Source organism: Scyliorhinus torazame, chromosome 1 (genome assembly GCF_047496885.1).
Source record: "Scyliorhinus torazame isolate Kashiwa2021f chromosome 1, sScyTor2.1, whole genome shotgun sequence".
Lineage (NCBI taxonomy): Eukaryota > Metazoa > Chordata > Chondrichthyes > Carcharhiniformes > Scyliorhinidae > Scyliorhinus > Scyliorhinus torazame.
This window is the reverse complement of record NC_092707.1, coordinates 213831661-213855214: the sequence shown is the minus strand read 5'-3', so window position 1 is coordinate 213855214 and position 23554 is coordinate 213831661. Positions and strand designations below refer to the sequence as shown.

The 23554-nt window shown below is 46.8% G+C and overlaps 1 protein-coding gene across 2 annotated transcripts in view; it reads right to left on the bottom strand.

Annotated features, from left to right (window-relative positions):
• The window catches only part of LOC140418751 (potassium voltage-gated channel subfamily KQT member 4-like), a 1006403-nt gene that overhangs the window by 364455 nt on the left and 618394 nt on the right, over positions 1 to 23554 (bottom strand). For both annotated transcript variants that reach the window (XM_072502359.1, XM_072502364.1), the window contains exon 4: positions 4910 to 5085. In XM_072502359.1, coding sequence (XP_072358460.1) covers positions 4910 to 5085 — 176 coding nt within the window. The remainder of the gene's footprint in view (positions 1 to 4909; positions 5086 to 23554) is intronic.

Genomic DNA, 23554 nt, shown 5'->3' with positions numbered 1-23554 from the left:
AGTCTTTTCACAGGTCGACGCAACATCGAGGGCCGAAGGGCCTGTACTGCGCTGTAATGTTCTATGTTCTATGTTCCAGAGGGGCTTTGCCGAGGGCATCAAAATCAATGGTGTGGACGTTGGGGAGCCACCAGGGCTGGCCGCAGGGGCATCCGGAGCTCAATCCAGCCGCCCACCGCCCAAGGGCCCTATGGGCACCAATGGGGAGGAGGGAGCGCTGAAGGCCGACCCGGAGCCTCACTGCATGGAGACAGGGGTCGTTAGCTCGCTCGAGTCCACCCCCCTGACAACGGTGCATTTCGGGATCAGCGTGTGGAACAGAGTGGCATGGTGAGAAATGTGCCACCGCCAAGTCGCCAGGGGACCTCTGGTCCCAGGCCCTCCAGAGAATACCCGCCAGGGGTATCAAAGCTAACAAGGCACAGTTTGCAGCAGGCTACCTCCACCTCTGATATTCATTCTTGGGACATACGTCGACGTAACGGTAGAGCACGGCGGGCTAAGCACATTGAGGATCACTAAGAGGGCACTGGGAAGGGGGGGGGCACAATTGGATGCTAGAGACGGTACTTGTACACCACTAAAACATGTTACACCCGAGACATGTGACGCCTCCGTCACATGCAGTTACCCTTCCCCCCAGTTGCCCTCCGCCCTCCTCAAGCCCCCTTGGGCTCTCTGCTACTCGACCTGCCCCCCACCCCCCCACCTCAAAGCATACCCCCAAGGCATACCACGTGGTGGCAGACAGGAGTCAGACTATGGCATAGACTGAGAAGCACCAGCGCTCAGCTCACAGAGGTTTATCATCAGCCTCCTGCCTTGTATATTGACCCACTGACAATGTCGACACAGGCCCATCACCCTGGAGTGGGGACGGGGGCAGGCTGTGGGGGGACGCTGGGTGGGATGGGGAGACAGGGTGAGATGATAGATGAAACCATATCCTATGAGAAGGGGGGGAGGATGAGGGCCTCCCTGGTCCTCCGGGCATGCCAGATCCTCGCAGCCGCCTCCTGCTTTACATCTTCCAGCCAGTCCCGCGGCTCCTCCACAGGCTCTTCCTCCAGCTCTTCCTGGTTCGGCTCCTCCTTGACCTCCTCCTCGGATGTGTCCGAATATTCCTCCTCCTCCACCTCCTGCATGTCACCCCGCTGTTGTGCCAGGTTGTGGTGGGCACAGCAGACCACCACAAAAGCGGGAGCCCCTCTGGGGGGTGTACTGCAGTGCACCACCAGAGTAGTTGAGGTATCGGAACCGCATTTTCAGTAATCCGATGCACCGCTCAATGACAGCCCGGGTAGCCACATGGGTCTCGCTATATCGGGTTTGTGCATTGGTCTCCGGCCTCCGTACTGACATCATTAGCCAGGAGCCAGCCGGTCACTCTGAAGATGCCGGGGATCTCCGACTGCCCCAGGATGTAGCTGTCATGCACACTCCCTGGGAAGCGTGCACAAATGGCATGATCTTCAGGTGGTGTTTGCACAGAAGTCGAATGTTCAGGGAGTGGAATCCCTTCCTGTTAATGAAGGGCGCTCCCAGTTGCCTGATGCGCGCATGGCAACCTGCATGCCATCTATTACACCTGGACCTGGGGCATCCCAAGCGACGGTAGAGAGTCCTCCCACACAAGTCCTGGAATGATCCTGAGGCCACTGGGGGCCTCCTGCAGCGCATGCTGTTCGAAATCAATGTGAAAGACCAGTAATGCTTGTACACCTTGGGCCGTCACCCTCTGCTTCCCTCGCTGGCCTGTTGGGTGGCCAGGTCCTCAGGGTGTGGGGCAGGACCACCCCTGCACCCCCCACCACCCACGGGCCGCCACCTCGAGCCTCTGTCAACGGTGCTGCCGACGTCAGGCCGCTTGGCCTGCCAGCAGCACCACGAGGGCGGCTTCCAGAGGGTCCCAAATGTCATCTATAATGTGATATCTGTAAGGAATTGGAGAGGGTGAGACTGACAATCAGCTAAGGCTTCCATCCCAGATCCACGGGTCCCTTAGGCCTCCCCAGGCCTCCCCCACCCTCACATCCCCATGGCGGCATCCAACATGCCCTGCACACTCACCCCTGGCCGCAGCATGGACTCCTGGGCAATGGACTCCAGACTCTGTGTTCCAGACACATGCTGGAAATGTTACCTGGACTAGACGATGATCCCCTCCCTGGTCTATACAGCCACTCTCTGGTTGCGGCGATGTCCCCAGTGCTGTGGCCCAGCTCTTGGGTGTTAAAATGTTGGCTGCTGCCGCTGTGGTGTTGATGCCTCTGGAGTTCAGGCAAAGTGTCCGGACCTCGCAGCCTGGTTGGAATGTTAGACAGTCACAACCACCTGCTTCAAGGCACGCCTATCCCTGGGAATCCTCTTGGGAGCTGTGAAGTGTTCCCATTACGGGAATTGCCAACTCCCTATCAGCAATAGCCTTCAGCTGTGCAGCCAGTGGCCAACACGGATCAGAGGGAGTTAATGTGACCTGCACCATATGCCCACAGATGGGCTTTGTCACAGGGGGGTTTGGTGGGACAGACACAGGCAGCAGCTGGAGCTGCCCCATTATGGGTATGTATGATCCGGGGGGTGGCATGCCGGCCCTGCAGGCATGGACCACCTGTTCCCGCCCAGCCCAGAAGTGACCATTCACCGATGGCAGCACACCTTCCTGACCGAGCCTGTCCCCCCCACCCCCCCCCCCCCCCCCCCACCCCTCTCCTGGGGGCTCCCCTCCCTCCTCTATGCACTTGGGCAGCTGTCCCAGAGCTGACTGCCTGATTTTGAAGATGGCTACTCACCTCCTTGGATCCCCAGAGCAGCAATTCCACTAGCTTCACGTTTTTAAATAGGTGTACTAAATGGCGCCTGCGTGACTGCTCGTTGGGGAGGTAGTTAGATCACGGGTGCCTGCTCAATAGGGGTCTGTTAATGGTGTGGAGATTGAACTTCATTGATGATTATTGGTTTCTCGCTACGCTGCGGTGGGATCCACATCTCGCCAATGGGAGCGTGCCGGTTAGATCGGAAACCAATCGGCACCTGCCGTGATTCCTGATTTCGGCCTCACCCATGATCTAACCAGCCCGCTCACTTACGTGCCCGGCAGGTCACACCCAATATCTTTCCTTAAATAAGGGGACCAAAACTGCTCACAGTACTCCATATGCGGTCTCACCAGTACCTTATATAGTTGCAGCAAGACTTAATAATAATCGCTTATTGTCACAAGTAGGCTTCAATGTGAAAAGCCCCTAGTCGCCACATTCCGGCACCTGTTCGGGGAGGCTGGAACGGGAATTGAACCCACGCTACTGGTCTTGTTCTACATTATAAGCCAGCTGTCTTAGCCCACTGTGCTAAACCAGCCCCTCTCCCCTATTCTTATACTCTAACCTCCTTGAATTAAGGGCCAACATTCAATTAGCCTTCCTGATTACCTGCTGTACCTGTGTACTAGCCTTCTGTGTTTCGTGCATAAGAATTCCCAAGTCCCTTTGTGTTGCAGCTTTCTGCAGTTTTCCTCCATTTGATTAATATTCTGCTCTTTTGTTCTCCCTTTCAAAAGAAACAACTTCACATTTCCCACATTATACTCTGTTTGTCAAACTTTTGCCCACTTACTTAACCTTTCAAGATCTCTTTGCAAATTGTTTGTATCTCTCGCAACTTGCCTTTCCACTTATTTTTGTGTCATCTGAAAATTTGGCTACAGTACATTCACTTCCTTCCTCCAAGTCATTCATATATATTGTGCATAGCTGCAGTCCCAGCACTGATCCCTGTGCAACCCCAGGTCGCCAACCTGAAAAAGAACCCCTTATCCCTACACGCTGTTTCCTGCTCATTAGCCAATTCTCTATCCATGCCAACATACTACCTCCACCACCAAGAGTTCTTATCTTATTACTTAAACTTTTGTGAGGTAACCACGTAAAACGGCTTCTGGAAGTCCAAATACAACACATTTACTGGTTCCTCTCTATCCACTCTGGTTGAGATTTTCCTCAAAAAACTCAAATGTATTAGTCAGACACGATTTCCCTTTCATGAAGTTATGCTGACTTTGCTTGATGAAACTCTGATTTTCCAAATGTGCTGCTGTTGCTTCCTTAATAATTGATTCCAACATTTTTCCAACAACAGCTGTTAGGTTAATCGGCCTATAGTTACTTGCTTTTTGCCTCCCTCCCTTTTTGAATATGGGTGTCACATTGGCAGTTTTCTATCTCTCAGGTACTTCTCCAGAGTCTAAGGAGTTTGGGAAAATTACAACCAATGCATCCACTATCTCTGTAGCTACTTTTTTTAGATTTGATTTGATTTGATTTATTGTCACATGTACAGTGAAAAGTATTTTTCTGCGGCCGAGGAACGTACACAGTATGTACATAGTAGACACAAGAATAATCAACAGGGAACATTGACAAATGGTACATCGACAATACAATAATTGGTTACAGTGCGGAACAAGGGGCCAAACAAAGCAAATACATGAGCAAGAGGCAAATACATGAGCAAGGGGCAGGGGACTTATCTGCCTTTAGCTCCATTAGTTGGTCTAATACTACTTCTCTAGTGATGCTAATGGCATTTAATTCCTCCCCCGTGTTCTTTAGTATGAATGGGATGTTCAAAGTATCTTGCACCATAAAGACTGAAGCAAAATGTCTGTTTAACTCCTCTGCCATTTATTTGTTCCCCATAACTATGTCCCCAGACTCATTTTCTAAGGGGATTATGTTCACTTTGATATTTGGGTGAAGGGCTGTAAGCTATTCTATTCCTCTGGACCTTTACCTTTGGAAGCAGCCAATACTTTCAGAAAAGGAGAAGAGAAAATTGGCAAGGAAATGTTGCAGGACTGAAGGAGGGCAGATGGGGGAGAAAGACAGAGACCCACAAGGTTTGGACTGACCTTACTATGAGCGTACACGACAGATCCCAACAATTTCCAGGTTCCTCCCCGTCGATCCATCCGTACCATCCGGAGTATCTGTAGGAACCTCATGCTGCGGAGTGCTGAAGTGGCAAAGATATTCCCCTTGGTCCCAGCAGCTATCACTGCAACAGAGGCGACAAATACAATAAAATCTGAAAGGCAAAAAGGATATGAAAATTCAGAACTGGGGGTTCAAGTTACCAATATCTTCTCCCAACTTCGCTGAAATTGTTGATCTGTGCCTTGGTATGGATTCCATGGAGAATTTCAGCATGCCAGGATCTTGCTAGTGTTCATGTGTGAATGTAGACAGTTAAGAGTTGGCAGACCATTTGATTATGTGTGGCCATTAAAATGGAACTCAAATGTTTTGCCACTGCACACATACGAGCTGATCCTTTGGAGAGTACTGTCACCTCAAGCTCGAATCCTGCCTCCTTCTCCCTCCACAGGCAGTGACACCCCAACTGGCCCCTTAGAGACATAGAACCGCTATACTGCAGAAGGAGGCCATTCGGCCCAACGAGTCTGCACTGACCCCCTGAAAGAGTACCCTACCTAAGTGCACTTCCCCACCCTATTTCCGTAACCCCACCTGCACACCTTTAGCCACTTAAGGGGGAATATCTTTTTTAGCATGACCAATACACCTAAACTGCACATCTTTGGACTGTGGGAGGAAACCGGAGTGCCTGGAGGAAACCCACGCAAACACGAGAAGAATGTGCAAACTACACACAGTCACTCACGATCCGAATTGAACCCGGGTCCCTGGCGCTGTGAGGCAGCATTGCTAACCACTGTGCCACCGTGCAGCCCTTTGGCTGAAATTATCCAATAAAAAACAGAAGTCAGGTATATAATCGAGTACCTTACTGCCTATTCATTCATCAACTGAGCCATCAAGACTACATTGAAAAGTTGTACAAAATGAATCTCTATCCACCAGTATATCTATTTTGCCCAGCACGGTGGTTCAGATTCCTCTTCCCTTCCACTAAAGAGCAAGAAGCTCAAATAGAAGATGGGCCAAGATTGTGTGTTTTACATCAACAAAAGTAGTCAGCGACCAAGGGTGAATGGAGTATGTATAATAAATCTGAGGTATTAATTAAACATCAGAGGTCTTGTGGCGCAGTGGGTAGTTGCTTACCTCTGAGCGAGAAGCTCTGTGCTTGAGGCCCACCTCAGACATGATAGCCATAAATGGCCAATCAGGTTGATTGTTCATCTGTAAATCCTTTCCATAAGCCAATGGTGAATGGGAAAGTCTCCTGGTCAACGATGCTTGAAGCAGAGTGTGCCCCTCAAAATATAGCTACGGCAACAGACTAGCAACTTGTTTCAGGAAAAACTAGCTGCGTCAACAGACTTAAACATGTGCTTAGTGTGCCTTATATGCCACTAGACGCAGGAAAGCTTAAATGGGAAAAGGGCAAAAGACATGGAAAGCTTTGGGGTGCTGGGAAAGCAGCATGAGAGTAGAAAACTGGGTAATGAACCTTGATTCAACACAGTGAGATTTTAAGGAGCAGGAATGATTTATACAACCTTCCAAGGAAAAAGAGGGAAGAGTTCAGAGCAGCAAGGTATTGTAGTCAATTAGGAGCCCAGAAAAGATAAGTCAAAAGTAGTTTATTTCCTACTCACAGCTACAAGTCCCAGTCAGGACTTTATCTCAGGGACATAACGGGAAACATGGACAATGCGAGATTCAGGCAGGCTCAGAGCCTGAATGTATATTTGTGAGCGAAGAATCCAGACGGTATCGAAACCTCGACCGATTAGCATTTTGATGACCCATCTCCGCCAGACAAAGGACTGATACTCGAGCGACGGATACAATCCCCGACATTTCGACGCTGCTCCCTGTACCCAGGAAGTGTAAACAACAGGGTCAATGACCGCTTAGGGCATGCTCAGCCATCAAGGCACCCGCCCCTTTATTGGTTCGAATCGAACACAGTGATCAAGAATTACCCAATTAGTGGGGTCCAAACTGAAGGACCCCCCAAAAGAGCGCGAAAATCCCCAAGGATTAAAAGAGAGACCACCATGTGTTCGGCCTCTCTTGGATCTGGCGCTCCGGCAATGCCTATCTCCAATTGCAGCACCACCAGGTTAAAGTTCAAGTTCAATGCCTGCTACCAGACAGATGAGCCCAACTGAGCAGCAGTTACTTCTCCAGACCCGATAGATCCAGACTCAAACAATGGCCACTGTTCCTCTGACCTAAGCCGGGTGCCTGAAGTTAAGTACAGGTTGTCATAGTTGATAGATATAGTTTAACTAGTAGTGTTTATGTTGTACGATTAATTTTGTGTATAAATAAAGTACCCTTGATCTTGAACTAACTAACTGGTGTTTGGCTCTTTGATCGATATCCGGTTGAAACTTGTGGTGGTATCATTTGATTCTGAGCAATATAATATTGATATCCAAAGAAGGGTAACCTCATTGATTGCCATATGTGCAGTAGGTAAAAAAGGCAACAGTTATTGGCGACTCTGGTGGGACTCGATCCAGAAGTGACCGTGTCACTCCGAGAGAACCCACAAAACGATTGAATTAGAAATCCAAATTGGCAAAGTAAAAGAAACCACAAGCCTAAAACCAGTATTGATCAAACCTTCAGATTCGGAAGTGTGTAATTTGCATGCATACTAAAAAAGGGATATAAGGTAACCTCGATAGATTTTGTTGCGTGAAACTTTCGGGAGTTGCATAAACCGGAAAATAGCTTGAGCCATACCCTTGTTTGCACCACCTCTTTATTCCCCCTTGTCCCAAATTCCCGGTAGAAACAGAGATAATCGTAGGGATGGCAATGAAGGCAATGGAACACATTATGCATCCACAAGAGCCCAAGGTCGCAGCGACCAACAGAGCAGAACAGTGTACCATATGGGAAGAAGGGATTAGGAAATACCTAAAGGGGAAAGAATGGCCCCTATGGTCGGAATTTTGTGCGAATTAGGAAACAGGTCCTGGCAGCATAGGACAAACTTGGTGGGACAGCCTGACCGAGATCCACAAGAAGACTTTAAGTAGAGTTCGTAAGCCGAATTGTGGCACAATTGAAAGGCACAGAGGAGGTCGTGAGGACGCTCCATAGACAGCTTGAGGAGATAGGGAGGAGCAGAGAGGGAAATGTTAGCGAGTGTGAGAGAGTAAACAAGCAACTCCGAGACCAGCTAGCGGCGAAGGACAAGTAGATGGCTGATGTCAAGAGGGCACACCAATCTTGTCTCGCCCACCTAAGCAGCTTTCAGATTCAACACGATAAGGCCTACCAGGACACGCAACGTGCGGTGTTGGTAAGAGGAAACGGAGAATCAAGCAGGACAGTTCAGAAAACAATGTGAGGATTTAAAGGCAGCCCTATGAGCACTCCACAGTTCCTCCACGGAACAGAGGCAGAGTTCGGTGGATCTTGCCAAGTGCAGGCAGCAAATTGCAAGATTGCAATCACTGCTATCCGTTCAGAATGGGTTCAAAGATACCTTTGGCCCACAGTTAGATCAGGAAGATGGCCCCGATTGGCAGGAACATAGTGAAACGGCCCAACAATACGTGAACGAGACAGAAAATCAGAATAGAGCCCCCTGGCCCCGAGAAGGAAAGCACCCGCACCACCAACTGCACAGGCCAATGAATCCCATCACCACGCAGCGTAGAGTAACAACAGAAGATCAACCCGATTTTGTGTACACCACCCCACTAACCATCACCCAGTTAAGAGATGCCCGCGATAAAATTGAGACTTTTCACCCCACGTCAGACCCACACCACTTTTTTGAACGAGTTAGGCAACAGACCGTCATGTACGGTCTGGACAAGCAGGAAGAGGTAAAGCTCATAGTGATGAGCCTTGACCCGTCGGTTAGTTCAGCCCTTCCTGACCCACAAAATGTAGGAGAAGGTAGCCTCCAAGATATGAAAACAGCCATTTTAGATGCCATTGGCTATATAGAGGAGATCCGGTAGAAGGACTCAACCGGTGCAGACAGAAAAAGGGAGAGCATCCAACAACATTTGCTAGACGCCTCTGGGTCCACTTTACCGCTATGTTAGGTGATTTAGCCCGCGCCCATTTATCGGTAGATAAAACGGCCAAATGGACCCATACTCTAGTATCCCATGCCACAGAGGCAGGACAAAAGGCATGTGCGAACTACGACCCCTCAGACCCGGCACACAATGAAGTGTGGGTACTGAAACGATTATCTAGAGCTTGGGAACAGTCCCTACAGAAAAAGACAGACCAAGAATGAGTAGACATGAACCAACATGAACCCAGTAAGGGCACACCAAGACCTTGCATGGGTAAATGAAGGCAGAAGTAACACGCAGCACCCTAAAGTGCAGGAATGTTACAATTGCGGACACGAGGGACATTACGCCCTAGAATGCAATGCCCCCCCCAAAACACCAACGGAATCAGCCCACAAATGCCCCCTCCCCCCCAGGAACAATGCCAGACCCATCCACAGCGTGAGCACCCGAGCAGATAATTTGGCCATACATGGCACCAATTGACGGTGTTCGGACTCCCCAACTTGGGTCTGCAACACCCTTTGGGATAGGTCCGGAAGACCGGGAGTTGCAGGCACAGTCTGGGGACACCCAGTAGAGTTCCTTTGGGACACAGGAGGGTCCCGAACCACGTTAAACTCCTCCACGATGGACCGAGATATATGGCCCACCATAGACACCATTACTCTTAGTGGCTTTACAGGTCACCTCCAGCAGGGACACATTACAGCCCCTGTGGATATCCAGATCGGCAACATTAAAACAAAACACTCAGTTGTTTTGGTAGATTTACCCCAGACAGCAGAACACATCTTGGGAATAGATTTTATGAGTTCACACAACCTTTCTTTCGACCCCGTAAATAAATGTGTGTGGAAAATGGCTAGAGCAGCACGAGCCCCCGCCACGCTCACAGTAGGAGACTATGCACACAGGATTAGCTCAGTGGGAGAGTACTGGTTTGATCTACAAACCATTACCACAAACAAAACAGTTGGAGAAGTCTTGAAGAGACATAATGCATCATTTGCCCAGCACAAGCACGATTGCAGTAAAATTCCAGGAGTAGTCAACATTACAGGTCCCGACCCTAAGCCCCAGAAACAATACGGCTTTCCACAGCAAGCCGAGGGAGGGATAGCTAAAGTAATCCAGAGTTTATTGGACCAAGGAGTAATTCGGCCCGTAGCATCAACGAACAATGCCCCGATTTGGTCCGTAAGAAAACCAGATGGTTCATGGCGACTGACCATCGATTATAGGGAATTAAACAAAGTAACTCCGTCAGCAGCCCCCACCGTTGCCACGAGTCCCGAGACCATGTTAAAACAGGGACTTCAGTCAAAATATTTCATGGTTTTGGACATTAGCAATGGCTTTTGGCCCATTCCATTGGATAAAAAGTGCCAGTACAAATTTGCGTTTACTTTCCAGGGTCAGCAGTACACGTGGACGTGCCTTCCACAAGGCTTCCACAACTCCCCCTCCATTTTTCACAGACAATTGGCGAACGGATTATCAAAATTTTCCCGACCTGAATGCCTTGTTCAGTATGTGGCCGACTTGCTCCTCCAGACTGACACCAAGGAAGAGCACATTTTGCTTCTTTCGGAACTACTGGTTTTCCTCAAAGAAATTGGATGCAAAATTAACCCCCAAAAAGTCCAGATTCTCCAGGAAAATGTCACTTATTTAGATACAGTCATCACGCATGGTAAGCGTGAGATAGAACAGAAACGGATAGATTTGATTGTAAAATTGCCCTTGCCCCAAAATGTTACAGCACTCCGGTCATTTCTAGGACTGGTCGGTTATTGCAGGAACCACATAGACGATTTCGCCACTGAAGCAGCCCCACTTTCCGAGCTCCTTAAGAAACAGGCCCCATGGAAATGGCTTCCACAGCACACGGTTGCCTTTGATACACTGAAACGCACCCTAAGCACAGCTCCCACTTTGCAGGCCCTAGATCCACACTCCCCATACGCGATAGAGGTAGCGACCACCGACCGAACCCTTTCGGCCGTACTCCTACAGGAAAGGCACGATCGTTTAGGACCCGTAGCCTATGCCTCACGAGTTTTAGACCCCATAGAGCAGGGATTTTCAGCTGCAAAAGGCATCTGCTCTCAGTTTTCTGGGCGGTACAGTACTTCTCGTACATAACAGGACTCAACCCTGTAACCATTTGGACCAAGCACATCCCGACACAGCTACGATTAGACGGTAGGCTAAAAGAAGGCACAATAAGCCAAATTTGCGCAGTGCGCTGGACCCTACGCCTACAAGGACGTGACATTACGGCAAAATGGACAAAGACGCACACGTTTCTGGCCGACAATTTACACTATGCAGGAACTCCACATGAGTGCGAGATCATTGCACCCAAGCACAGCACAGGCCCCTTTGTTCCCAAATCGGTACCAAAAAAGACAGGCATCCGACCACAGATGACCCAGCCCACAGACAAAGCTCTAAAAATCTATGTAGATGGCTCCGCCACAGTTCTTGATGGTAAAAGGATCACAGGATGTGGCATTTATGTAGAGGACGCGCAGGGACGTGCTTTAGAGGAAATCTCATTAAAGTTGCCTGGACATTTAGGTTCGCAGGCAGCCGAGTTAGCAGCCATTGAATACATTGTGCAACACCCAGATTCGTTCCCGACCCCAGCAGACGTATATTCGGACAGTTTGTACATCTGCAACAGCCTGACAGAATTCCTGCCCCAGTGGGAATCTGGAAGATTTATTTCCGCCGACGGAAAACCCCCACCCTCAGCGCCATTACTCAAACACATTCTCCAGACAGCGAAAGGTAGAAAATACAGACTCGTTAAAAGTTAGAAGTCACCATCGTTCCTCCCCACCCGGTAACGTGAAAGCAGACGCCCTTGCGAAAGAAAGCTCAGGACATTGCCACTTTTGGCAACCCCCCGAGAGTGCACTAGTACGCATGGTCCAGGTCTCACAGACCAATATTCAAGATTTGGCACAGGCACAGAAGGGAGATGACACGCTAAAGGAAATTTTAAAAGGAGACTTCCCAGCTCCCTATGATAGGTTTAAAGATACTTTAACGATCCATGAGGAAATGTTTTAAAGGATGGTATTTATGTAGTCCCCACCCAGGACAGGAACCAGATTATTTGCAAATTCCATGACAGACACGGACACCAAGGGATAGAATCCACCCTTGCCCACCTCAGACCTCTCTGCTGGCAGCCCGATTTAAAAACTGACGTAGCCCATTACATTGAGAATTGTTTGATTTGTGCCCAGAACAATCTGGACAGATATGCAAAGAAAGATCAGCTAAGACACACCTGCCCTGTTAACGGCCCATGGACAAACCTGCAGTTAGACTATATTGGTCCCCTCCCCCCAATGCAGAAATGGATACAAATATGTGTTGGTCGTCATCGACACATTCGCGAAATGGGTAGAAGCATTCCCTTCAAGAACAAATACAGCCAAAGCCACAGCAAAAATTCTAACTGAGCACATTTTCACTAGATGGGGAATCCCCCGTAGTATTGAGTCGGACCAAGGTTCGCACTTCACAGGCAGAGTTATGAAAAATGTCCTGACGATTTTTGGCATAAAATAGACGTTTCACATTGCCCATCCCCGCAGTCGAGCGGCATTGTGGAACGCATGAATAGGACCCTAAAGGCCACACTTAGGAAGATGGTACAGCAGCATAATATGACATGGCACACAGTGCTCCCATTCGCACTAGACGAAAGCACAGTAAGGCCTGCTTTGATAAGACAGTACACCCGACAGAGTACACAGTCGGACAGCAAGTCATGATCTCCCTGTACAATCCTAGTTCATTCCTCTCCCCTAACTTTGCAGGACCCTACTCAATTTATGATAAAGTAAGCCCCTCAGTTTACAAGATCACATATCCAAATGGAAAATCAGGATTGTTCCATATAAACCAGCTTAAGGTTTATGGAACGCAGTGCAGCCACTCACACCACATCTCACTGGCAATGGTAGACAACGAAGACCCGCCCACTGACAACCCAATCCAGCCCTCCCCAACCAGGACAGCACGTCCACAGACACGACCCTGACCCCACCCCCAGAGTCGAATTTCACCCTAACACTAGATTCAGCTGCTAGCGATAGTGATAGCGACAGCGACAGCACAATGGACGCCCTTGATAGACCCGAACAATGGAAACACAGACCAGGCCCCAGTCACTACAGCCCCAGTGATACCGACCACGATATGTTCGGCCCCTCGGACACAATCTATTTGCCGTGACCAGAACCTGACCCACCACCCGACGATAGCGACACCCCTCTTGCCCCTACCGCCCTACAGAATACGAAACATTGGCACCGCGACAATCCTGTCGTCTGACACGGAATGATGAGATGGACCCCACATCGGCACTCGTCGCATTGGCACTCAAGCTCCAGGCACGAGTTTGGCACCTGGGAGATGGTGATGACTCCGAGTCTGACTCCCACCATGCAAACCCCTTTGAGACCCTTTTTGGAATGGAACCTTTAGGTGTCTCGATGATGAGAGTCAGGAACTGATTGAGATTTACTGTGTCCTACTCCCTGATGTAACCTGCCCACTTTCTTCTTTAATTTGTTTTTTAATGTTGAATGTTCCCTCTCTGGTACGACTTTGTGTGTCGACCCCAGGCACGTTTCTTGATGCAGTTGTGACTACTCCTCTGATGCCACATGGCAGTTAAAGGCACAAGTTTGCAGAAGTCCATATATGCTCAAAATCTTACTGCTCTTGGAAGGACACTCAGGCAGTGGAGTAACGGCATTGAACCCCGCCCTGCCTGAGGAGCCCCTATGTATTTGGTCAGCCAAGCCCAGGTAGTGGAGCAATGGCACTGATCACCGCCCTACCCGGGGATTCCACCCCATTCGGAGAATTATTTTCGAAACTCTTTTGCTGTTCTTTTTACAACAGTGGTTTAAAGAATGCACTTTCCCACAACTTTTGTTCCCTTTCCTGCGACCCTTCGGTTGCTATCCCCCACCTGCTATTTACATGTTCAAACACTTGGTTGAAACGAGTTTGCACTGGACGGAGAAATTGTCCGCGCACTCAGCCCATCAAACACAGGCTGCGAGAGTGCTCGCACTGTGACAGAATTATTTTTCGGTTGTCTTGTCTCCCAAATGGTTGGTTTAAAAAAAAATTGAGGGAGTCACTTATGGTGACGATTCTAAATGGGAAATTGACGTTAAGGAGAAACAGACAAACGAGATATTAAACAACAAGAGAATAACAGATATTATGCTTGTACCCCCAGGAAGATACAAATATACCAGAAGACAGAGAAAGATACAGACATGATGAAGACGAACCTGATGATCTGCGTCATGATCGTCGTTGGATCAATACAGTTGCGCACGTTATCCGCCCCTACACCCCTCACCACACAGGCCCTAAACATGATCACCCAACATGACACCCCTAGCCCGGGCACTACACCACACATAGACACAGCTACTGATACCCCCACGTGGTGTGATAATATCTTAAACTGGTACTCCCTTTCGTACACAGTAGAAGCCCTATTGATTATAGTTATACTTTGCAGTGTGATCCAGACGATAAGACTGCGGAAATGGAGAAGGAGAGCCTCCCGCCCTCCAGTATACACACTCAGAGCCCCTTTCCTCGGACTCCAGCAAATCCTACACACTTTATGAACTTTCCCTCCCTAATAAATTCCGCGGTTGTTTTTTAAAAATAAACTTACCTTCTTTGTACATTGACATTAGTGTTAAGTCGGAATGTGATGCTGCTATTGTTTATTTTGTATTGTAATATAAGTTCTTTGATTATTAGATAGCAGCATGAGTGTAGTTTAGTTAAAGATAGTTAGAGGTTCCCCTTTTTGTGTAAAGAGACTGAAATGTATGTTCGAATGTTATAGTGCCCCCTTAGAATTTTTAGAGATATGTATTAGGGAAAACGTAGGTAATATTTCGACCCACAGGACAGAGTAGGATAGAACCTGTCCTTGATTGAGGGTACCCGGCATACCAGAGAACAGGAGAAGATCCAGCAGTGTGATCCTTCACACTTCGCACTGAGGATCAAGAGGACGGACTGTAGCCATCTGGGATGGCCACTTACAATAAGGAACAGGGAAGGTCGCAAAGCATAATGGGAAAAATAGACAGTGCAAGGTTCAGGCAGGCTCAGAGCCTGAATGTATATTTGTGAGCGAAGAATCCAGACGGTATCGAAACCCCCAACTGATTAGCATTTGGATGGCCCATCTCCGCCAGACAAAGGACTGATACTTGAGCGACCGATACAATCCCCGACATTTCGGCGCCACTCTATGTACCCAGGAAGCATAAACAACAGGGTCAATGACTGCTTTGGACACGCTCAGCCATCAAGGCACCCGCCCCTTTATTGGTTCGAATCGAACACAGTGATCAAGAATTACCCAATTAGTGGGGTCCAAACTGAAGGACCGCCCAAAAGAGCGCGAAAATCCCCAAGGATTAAAAGAGAGACCACCATGTGTTCGACCTCTCTTGGATCTGGCGCTCCGGCAACGTCTACCTCCATTTGCAACACCACCAGAAGCAAGTTCAAGTTCAATGCCTGCTACCAGACAGATGAGCCCAACTGAGCAGCAGTTACTTCTCCAGACCCAGACTCGAACAACGGCCAGTGTTTCTCTGACCTAAGCCGGGTGCCTGAAGTTAAGTACAGGTTGTCATAGTTCATAGGTGTAGTTTAACTAGTAGTGTTTATGTTGCATGGTTAATCTTGTGTGTAAATAAAGTACCCTTGATCTTGAACTAACTAACTGGTGTTTGGCTCTTTGATCGATATCCGGTTGAACCTTGTGGTGGTATCATTTGATACCTGGCGACTCTGAGCAATATAATATTGATATCCAAAGAAAGAAAGGCAACCTCATTGATTGCCATATTTACAGTAGGTAAAAAAGGCAACAGTTAGAGGGAATAAAACAAAATCTGATTAAATTGTCTAAATTGATTGAAGGATTGGATATTAATAATAAGGAGTATTCACATGATAGATCCAAGGGAGTAGCAGGAGAATTTGAGGATATAATCTGAGTTTTAGAACAGATTAGAGAGAGATTGTGAAGATTTATAGTAGGAATGTTATTGGTAAGGGTAACATCAAGAAGGAATCAGATATCGTGCTTGGGACTAAAGGGATCAAGGGGTATGGGGGTGAGGCAGGATCAGGGTATTCAACTTGATGATCAGCCATGATCATAATGAAAGGTGGAGCAAGCTTGAAGGGCCGAACGCCCTCCTCCAGCTTCTATGTTCTCTGTAAGAAGATACCTAAGGGTTAGTTTACTTAGTAACTCATCAACATTTTTAAACTTAAGGATTCTGGGACTAGATTCCACAACTAAAGTCTTTGTTAATCTGACTGAGTTATAGCAAAGGTTTGGTACTGTCCTGGCTTTGGCATGGAGGTCTGATATGAAGATTAACATGATGTTTCAGTTTTAGTGTAAAAGAGGGAATATTTCCAACCAATCTTTCAATTTTGACTGGATAGAGTTAAATTAAATGTTGGTTAAGCAAGGAATCAGTGTAGTACACATTATTCCTTGAGGTGGTACAGTAAGATTTTGATAATCCTAATTTTTATCATCTGTAATATCTATGGATTTTATTCTGTAACCACAGGTTAGAATTAAGAGGTTCCATTTTGATTTTTTTGTCGTACAATTAACAGTCAAGTAAACAGGAAAAGCAATTGCTTGTGAAGAAACAGAATTGTTATATTGTTTTATGATTAAGTCTTGAGCTGAAGCTGTCTTAATGGCCAAGATACCAGCACTTTTGTGTTTTTAAATTAGTTTAAAGGAATTGCAAAAACATTGTGAATTTAGGATGACACTATGTTTAAATAAACAATGCATTGCTTTAATTGATCTGTAACAGAGAGGAAACCTTTATTCTATGATAAAATGATAGAAGTAGTCATAACTGTTAATTTTAATACTTTTAGTGTGGAGCTTGGGTTTAGGTATGTTGACAAGAGAATGTGACTTTATTTAAGGCTTCTTCAAAGCTGGAAGAAAATATGCATTTGTTGTGTTGGAATGTAAACTTCTGGAGTTTATGATACATAAAGCAGAAGTTGTTGCAAAGGTGGGGTGACACACAGTGATTTGTGTCCCATAGCCAATTTGGGAGAAGTGAATTTGGACTATCTCCAAAAAAATGAAAGAGGAATGGGAGACTGGGGGATAAAAGATGAGAAACCGTAATTTTTGTTGACACAGTGATACCTTGGTTTCTGGGGCAAGACTATTACTTCAAAGACAAAGACAAAGATAAAGAAGAGTGACATTGCCTATGTTGACAATATCAAGAGTTCCTGGGATCTTGAGAGATTAGAAACTTCTAAGTTGTCTTCATTGCTTCTTGTTAAGTATATGTAAAATCTTGCTTAATAAATTCTACATTTAAAATGTTTCTTTCCAATTAAGGGGCAATTTAGCGTGGCCAATCCACCTACCCTGCACTTCTTTGGGTTGTGGGGCTGAGATCCACGCAGACACAGGGAGAATGTGCAAACGCCACATGGACAGTGACATGGGGCCAAGATCAAATCCGGGTACTTGGCATTGTGAGGCAGAAGTGCTATCCACTGCGCCACCGTGCCACCCTTTAATAAATTCTACTTGATTCATAAATACTGTTTATTCGTACCTTTGTAGGTCAAGAACAACTGAGTGTTAGAAATTAAAAATGAAGACCTAAGAGTTTGTTTTAGTTGGAAGGGATATATATATCAAAATCCTAAACCGTGCACAATCTATCTACATAAATGAAACTCCTCTTCCCTGGAACTGTTCTCATGAATCTTTCTGCACACTCTCCAATACCTTCACTTCCTTCCTAAAATGTGGTGCGAGAATTGGATGCCACACTCCAATAGAGGCTGAACCAGTGTTTAATACAAGTTTATTATAACTTCCTTGCTTTTGTACTCAAGTAATAGCATCCATCCATCTCGGGAGTTGACAGACTGTACCCAGAGTGTATGTCAATTCTAAACTGAAGATAGTTTGTTGTGGCTGTAGAAGCTGATTTGTCAGTGGCAGTCCCATCTGCAGCTGACACAGAAGAATAGCGTGGCCCAAGGCTGATTGATATTTTTACTTCCCACAGGCTCTATTTTCCGCCATCTGGTAATTTCTCTGATTTTTCTATGCCCTTGACTACTTGTCTCCAGTACTCTTGTCAGCAGCGACTCCATTCCAGGTCAACTTCAAGATCGCGTAGCAACTTAAGGAAAAATCTGTCAAAGAAAGTTAGCACCAGGTCACTGTCCTTCTTTACCCCGCTGCTGATCTTTAAAGCCTCCAATGATGATTTGTTGTAACTAATGAAATGGCATGTTGGGGTGGAAATAAGAAATGGCACCCAAGAGTCCAGGTGGGCAGCTGTTTTCCACAATGGTTTAAAGAGTCTGTCTCTTCGAAAGTTTTGGTGAGGTCTATGAAAGCATTTTTGCATTACCCCTGTGTTTCTTTCCAGGAAAGACAGAAACATTAAAAAGCATAGCAAAAGGTTCTATAAGTATATAAAAGGGAAGAGAGTAGCTAAAGTGAATAATGGCCCTTTGGTGGATGAGACCCGAAGTTAACAGTGGGGAGCACAGGAATGACAGAGACACTAAATCAATACCAGCCCTGTTGCTGGAATTTCCAGAAAGCGGCCTGACAGATGGCAGATAACCGGCTAGGGGATCCCACTCCTGTTTTTTTGTTAGTGCTTACTCCCTGGGCCTTCTTTTCTGAAACGTCAACAAGGCAGTGGGGCTATTTATTTACCCATAGCCCCAAGGCATATCCACACACCGGTGGATCCTTATGTCAGCAATCTGGGGCCCAGTCCTCCTTTGAGTTCCCCGTAATTTAGCAGGGATCTGTGAGGGACCCTTGTTATGTATGTTACCACAGATAGGGCTTGCTGATGAAGAGGCAATGTGCTGGTGGGTGTTGTTTATGCACGCGGCTCTTTTCGCAATGTTTATACTACCAGCCAGCAGTGAGAACTGAAAGCAAGAGGTGACAAGTAGACATGCCACCCACCACACTTGATGCATCACACCAGCTGGATGTGTCCCTACGTATAAGGCCCAGGATGTTGCATACTTTATTAACTGCTCTCCCCTGCCATCTTCAATGATAGGTACACATATACCCCAGTCCCTCTGTTCCTGAACCGCTTTTTAGAATTGTACTCCTCATTTTATCTTGTCTTTCCATGTTCCTCCTACCAAAATCAATTATTTCACACTTCTCGACATTAAATTTAATTTACTAGTTCTCTGCCCATTCCACCAACCTGCCTTTTTCGATCTACATCCAACCCTTTTGAGTATTTGAATTACCTACTCTTTCACCAGGACCTGGGCAGCATATTTTTCCTTGGAAAAGACAGACGCCAAAGTTTCCATTCAATAGCTCCTCCATGTCCCTTGCCTTGATGTGTAAATCCCCTTATAATTAATATTATTATAATAATAGCATTTATTATTATTAGTATGGAAGGTTTGAGAGGTAATTCCAGAACTTAGGGTCTTGGCAGCTGAAGGCACAGCTGCTAATGATGAGAGATTAAAGGTGAGGATGCTCAAGTGGTCTGTACATCAAGGAGTATAGGTAGTTGGGAGGATTGTTGGACAGCAGGAGATTACAGGGGTTGGGAGGATTCCCAGCAGAGATGCGGCACGGTTTAGAAACAGAGAAAAAAAATCCCTCTACGCTCTCCCAGCAAAAATATGCAGGGTAAATATAACATGGTTTAGACACAGACTAAGACTGTTTGGACAAACACCAATAGAGCAGAAACACCGTGGATTAGATTGAGTAGTTTCTTTAAACTGACCCACCAAGCACTGTCAGGACCGATATAGCACAGGTTACATACAGAGTGAAGCTCCATCTACATTCTCCCCATCAAATGCTCCCAGGGGAGATAGCACAGGTTAGATATAAAGTAAAGGTCCTTTTTCACTGTCCCATTAAACATCTTTAACATGATAAAATGTCCCAAGGATTTGACACTGAACCACATGAAGGGATCTTTATGGCTGATGAACAAAAGTCTCGTCAAATAAGTAAATTTTAAGGGGAAACTTAAAGGAGGAAAGAAAGATAGAGAGGCAATAAGATTTAGGAAGCAAATGCCAGAATTTAGATCTGGCTGCAAAAGCCACGGTTGCCAACGTAGCAAAGATAGTGATTAATATCAGGGGTGCTCAAGAAGTCAGAACTGGAGGAGATCTCTCAGAGAGTTGGAGGGAGGGGTGAGATTACATAGACAGGGTGGATCTATCAGGTCAGGCACTGCAATGTTTAGCATTAAGACTCTCTCCCTTAGTGTCTGTTGGCGTGGGCCCAGAGCAGAGGCACCTGCAATATATATATGTGTGCTGAATGCATATTAATTTGAATACATATTATTTCCTAGATACACACAAACTACTAACAATGTATAATCCTGATCACATATAAAATATAACAGTTTGTGAGGCATCATGGGGTTTTTAGCCAACTGGCTTGGCCATCTGTGAATCCTTAGTTGCCATGGACATGCACAGAAATGGCTTATTCTGCAAGACATTCCTTATCAGTAGCTCCGAGCAGTTGCTTTTAAAAAGTGTTGCCTGTAGTACCAGTCTGTAATGAGGGTGAGATAAGAAAGTCTCAATTTGTGAGGTAGCAAGGTAGGGTCAATCAGTTCCTGATCTCAAAGAACAAAGAACAAAGAAATGTACAGCACAGGAACAGGCCCTTCGGCCCTCCAAGCCCGTGCCGACCATGCTGCCCGACTAAACTACAATCTTCTACACTTCCTGGGTCCGTATCCTTCTATTCCCATCCTATTCATATATTTGTCAAGATGCCCCTTAAATGTCCCTATCGTCCCTGCTTCCACTACCTCCTCCGGTAGAGAGTTCCAGGCACCCACTACCCTCTGCGTAAAAAACTTGCCTCGTACATCTACTCTAAACCTTGCCCCTCGCACCTTAAACCTATGCCCCCTAGTAATTGACCCCTCTACCCTGGGGAAAAGCCTCTGACTATCCACTCTGTCTATGCCCCTCATAATTTTGTATACCTCTATCAGGTCTCCCCTCAACCTCCTTCGTTCCAGTGAGAACAAACCGAGTTTATTCAACCGCTCCTCATAGCGAATGCCCTCGATACCAGGCAACATTCTGGTAAATCTCTTCTGCACCCTCTCTAAAGCCTCCACATCCTTCTGGTAGTGTGGCGACCAGAATTGAACACTATACTCCAAGTGTGGCCTAACTAAGGTTCTATACAGCTGCAACATGACTTGCCAATTCTTATACTCAATGCCCCGGCCAATGAAGGCAAGCATGCCGTATGCCTTCTTGACTACCTTCTCCACCTGTGTTGCCCCTTTCAATGACCTGTGGACCTGTACTCCTAGATCTCTTTGACTTTCAATACTCTTGAGGGTTCTACCATTCACTGTATATTCCCGACCTGCATTAGACCTTCCAAAATGCATTACCTCACATTTGTCCGGATGAAACTCCATCTGCCATCTCTCCGCCCAAGTCTCCAGACAATCTAAATCCTGCTGTATCCTCCGACAGTCCTCATCGCTATCCGCAATTCCACCAACCTTTGTGTCGTCTGCAAACTTACTAATCAGACCAGTTACATTTTCCTCCAAATCATTTATATATACTACAAAGAGCAAAGGTCCCAGCACTGATCCCTGTGGAACACCACTGGTCACAGCCCTCCAATTAGAAAAGCATCCCTCCATTGCTACTCTCTGCCTTCTATGGCCTAGCCAGTTCTGCATCCACCTTGCCAGCTCACCCCTGATCCCGTGTGACTTCACCTTTTGTACTAGTCTACCATGAGGGACCTTGTCAAAGGCCTTACTGAAGTCCATATAGACAACATCTACTGCCCTACCTGCATCAATCATCTTAGTGAGCTCCTCGAAAAACTCTATCAAGTTAGTGAGACACGACCTCCCCTTCACAAAGCCGTGCTGCTTCTCACTAATACGTCCATTTGCTTCCAAATGGGAGTAGATCCTGTCTCGAAGAATTCTCTCCAGTAATTTCCCTACCACTGAAGTAAGGCTCACCGGACTGTAGTTCCCGGGATTATCCTTGCTACCCTTCTTAAACAGAGGAACAACATTGGCTATTCTCCAGTCCTCCGGGACATCCCCTGAAGACAGCGAGGATCCAAAGATTTCTGTCAAGGCCTCAGCAATTTCCTCTCCAGCCTCCTTCAGTATTCTGGGGTAGATCCCATCAGGCCCTGGGACTTATCTACCTTAATATTTTTTAAGACACCCAACACCTCGTCTTTTTGGATCACAATGTGACCCAGGCTATCTACACCCCCTTCTCCAGACTCAACATCTACCAATTCCTTCTCTTTGGTGAATACTGATGCAAAGTATTCATTTAGTACCTCGCCCATTTCCTCTGGCTCCACACATAGATTCCCTTGCCTATCCTTCAGTGGGCCAACCCTTTCCCTGGCTACCCTCTTGCTTTTTATGTACGTGTAAAAAGCCTTGGGATTTTCCTTAACCCTATTTGCCAATGACTTTTCGTGACCCCTTCTAGCCCTCCTGACTCCTTGCTTAAGTTCCTTCCTACTTTCCTTATATTCCACGCAGGCTTCGTCTGTTCCCAGCCTTTTAGCCCTGACAAATGCCTCCTTTTTCTTTTTGACGAGGCCTACAATATCACTCGTCATCCAAGGTTCCCGAAAATTGCCGTATTTATCTTTCTTCCTCACAGGAACATGCCGGTCCTGTATTCCTTTCAACTGCCACTTGAAAGCCTCTCACATGTCAGACGTTGATTTGCCCTCAAACATCCGCCCCCAATCTATGTTCTTCAGTTCCCACCTAATATTGTTATAATTAGCCTTCCCCCAATTTAGCACATTCATCCTTGGACCACTCTTATCCTTGTCCACCAGCACTTTAAAACTTACTGAATTGTGGTCACTGTTACTGAAATGCTCCCCTACTGAAACATCTACCACCTGGCCGGGCTCATTCCCCAATACCAGGTCCAGTACCGCCCCTTCCCTAGTTGGACTGTCTACATATTGTTTTAAGAAGCCCTCCTGGATGCTCCTTACAAACTCCGCCCCGTCTAAGCCCCTGGCACTAAGTGAGTCCCAGTCAATATTGGGGAAGTTGAAGTCTCCCATCACCACAACCCTGTTGTTTTTACTCTTTTCCAAAATCTGTCTACCTATCTGCTCCTCTATCTCCCGCTGGCTGTTGGGAGGCCTGTAGTATACCCCCAACATTGTGACTGCACCCTTCTTATTCCTGATCTCTACCCATATAGCCTCACTGCCCTCTGAGGTGTCCTCTCGCAGTACAGCTGTGATATTCTCCCGAACAAGTAGCGCAACTCCACCTCCCCTTTTACATCCCCCTCTATCCCACCTGAAACATCTAAATCCTGGAACGTTTAGCTGCCAATCTTGCCCTTCCCTCAACCAGGTCTCTGTAATGGCAACAACATCATAGTTCC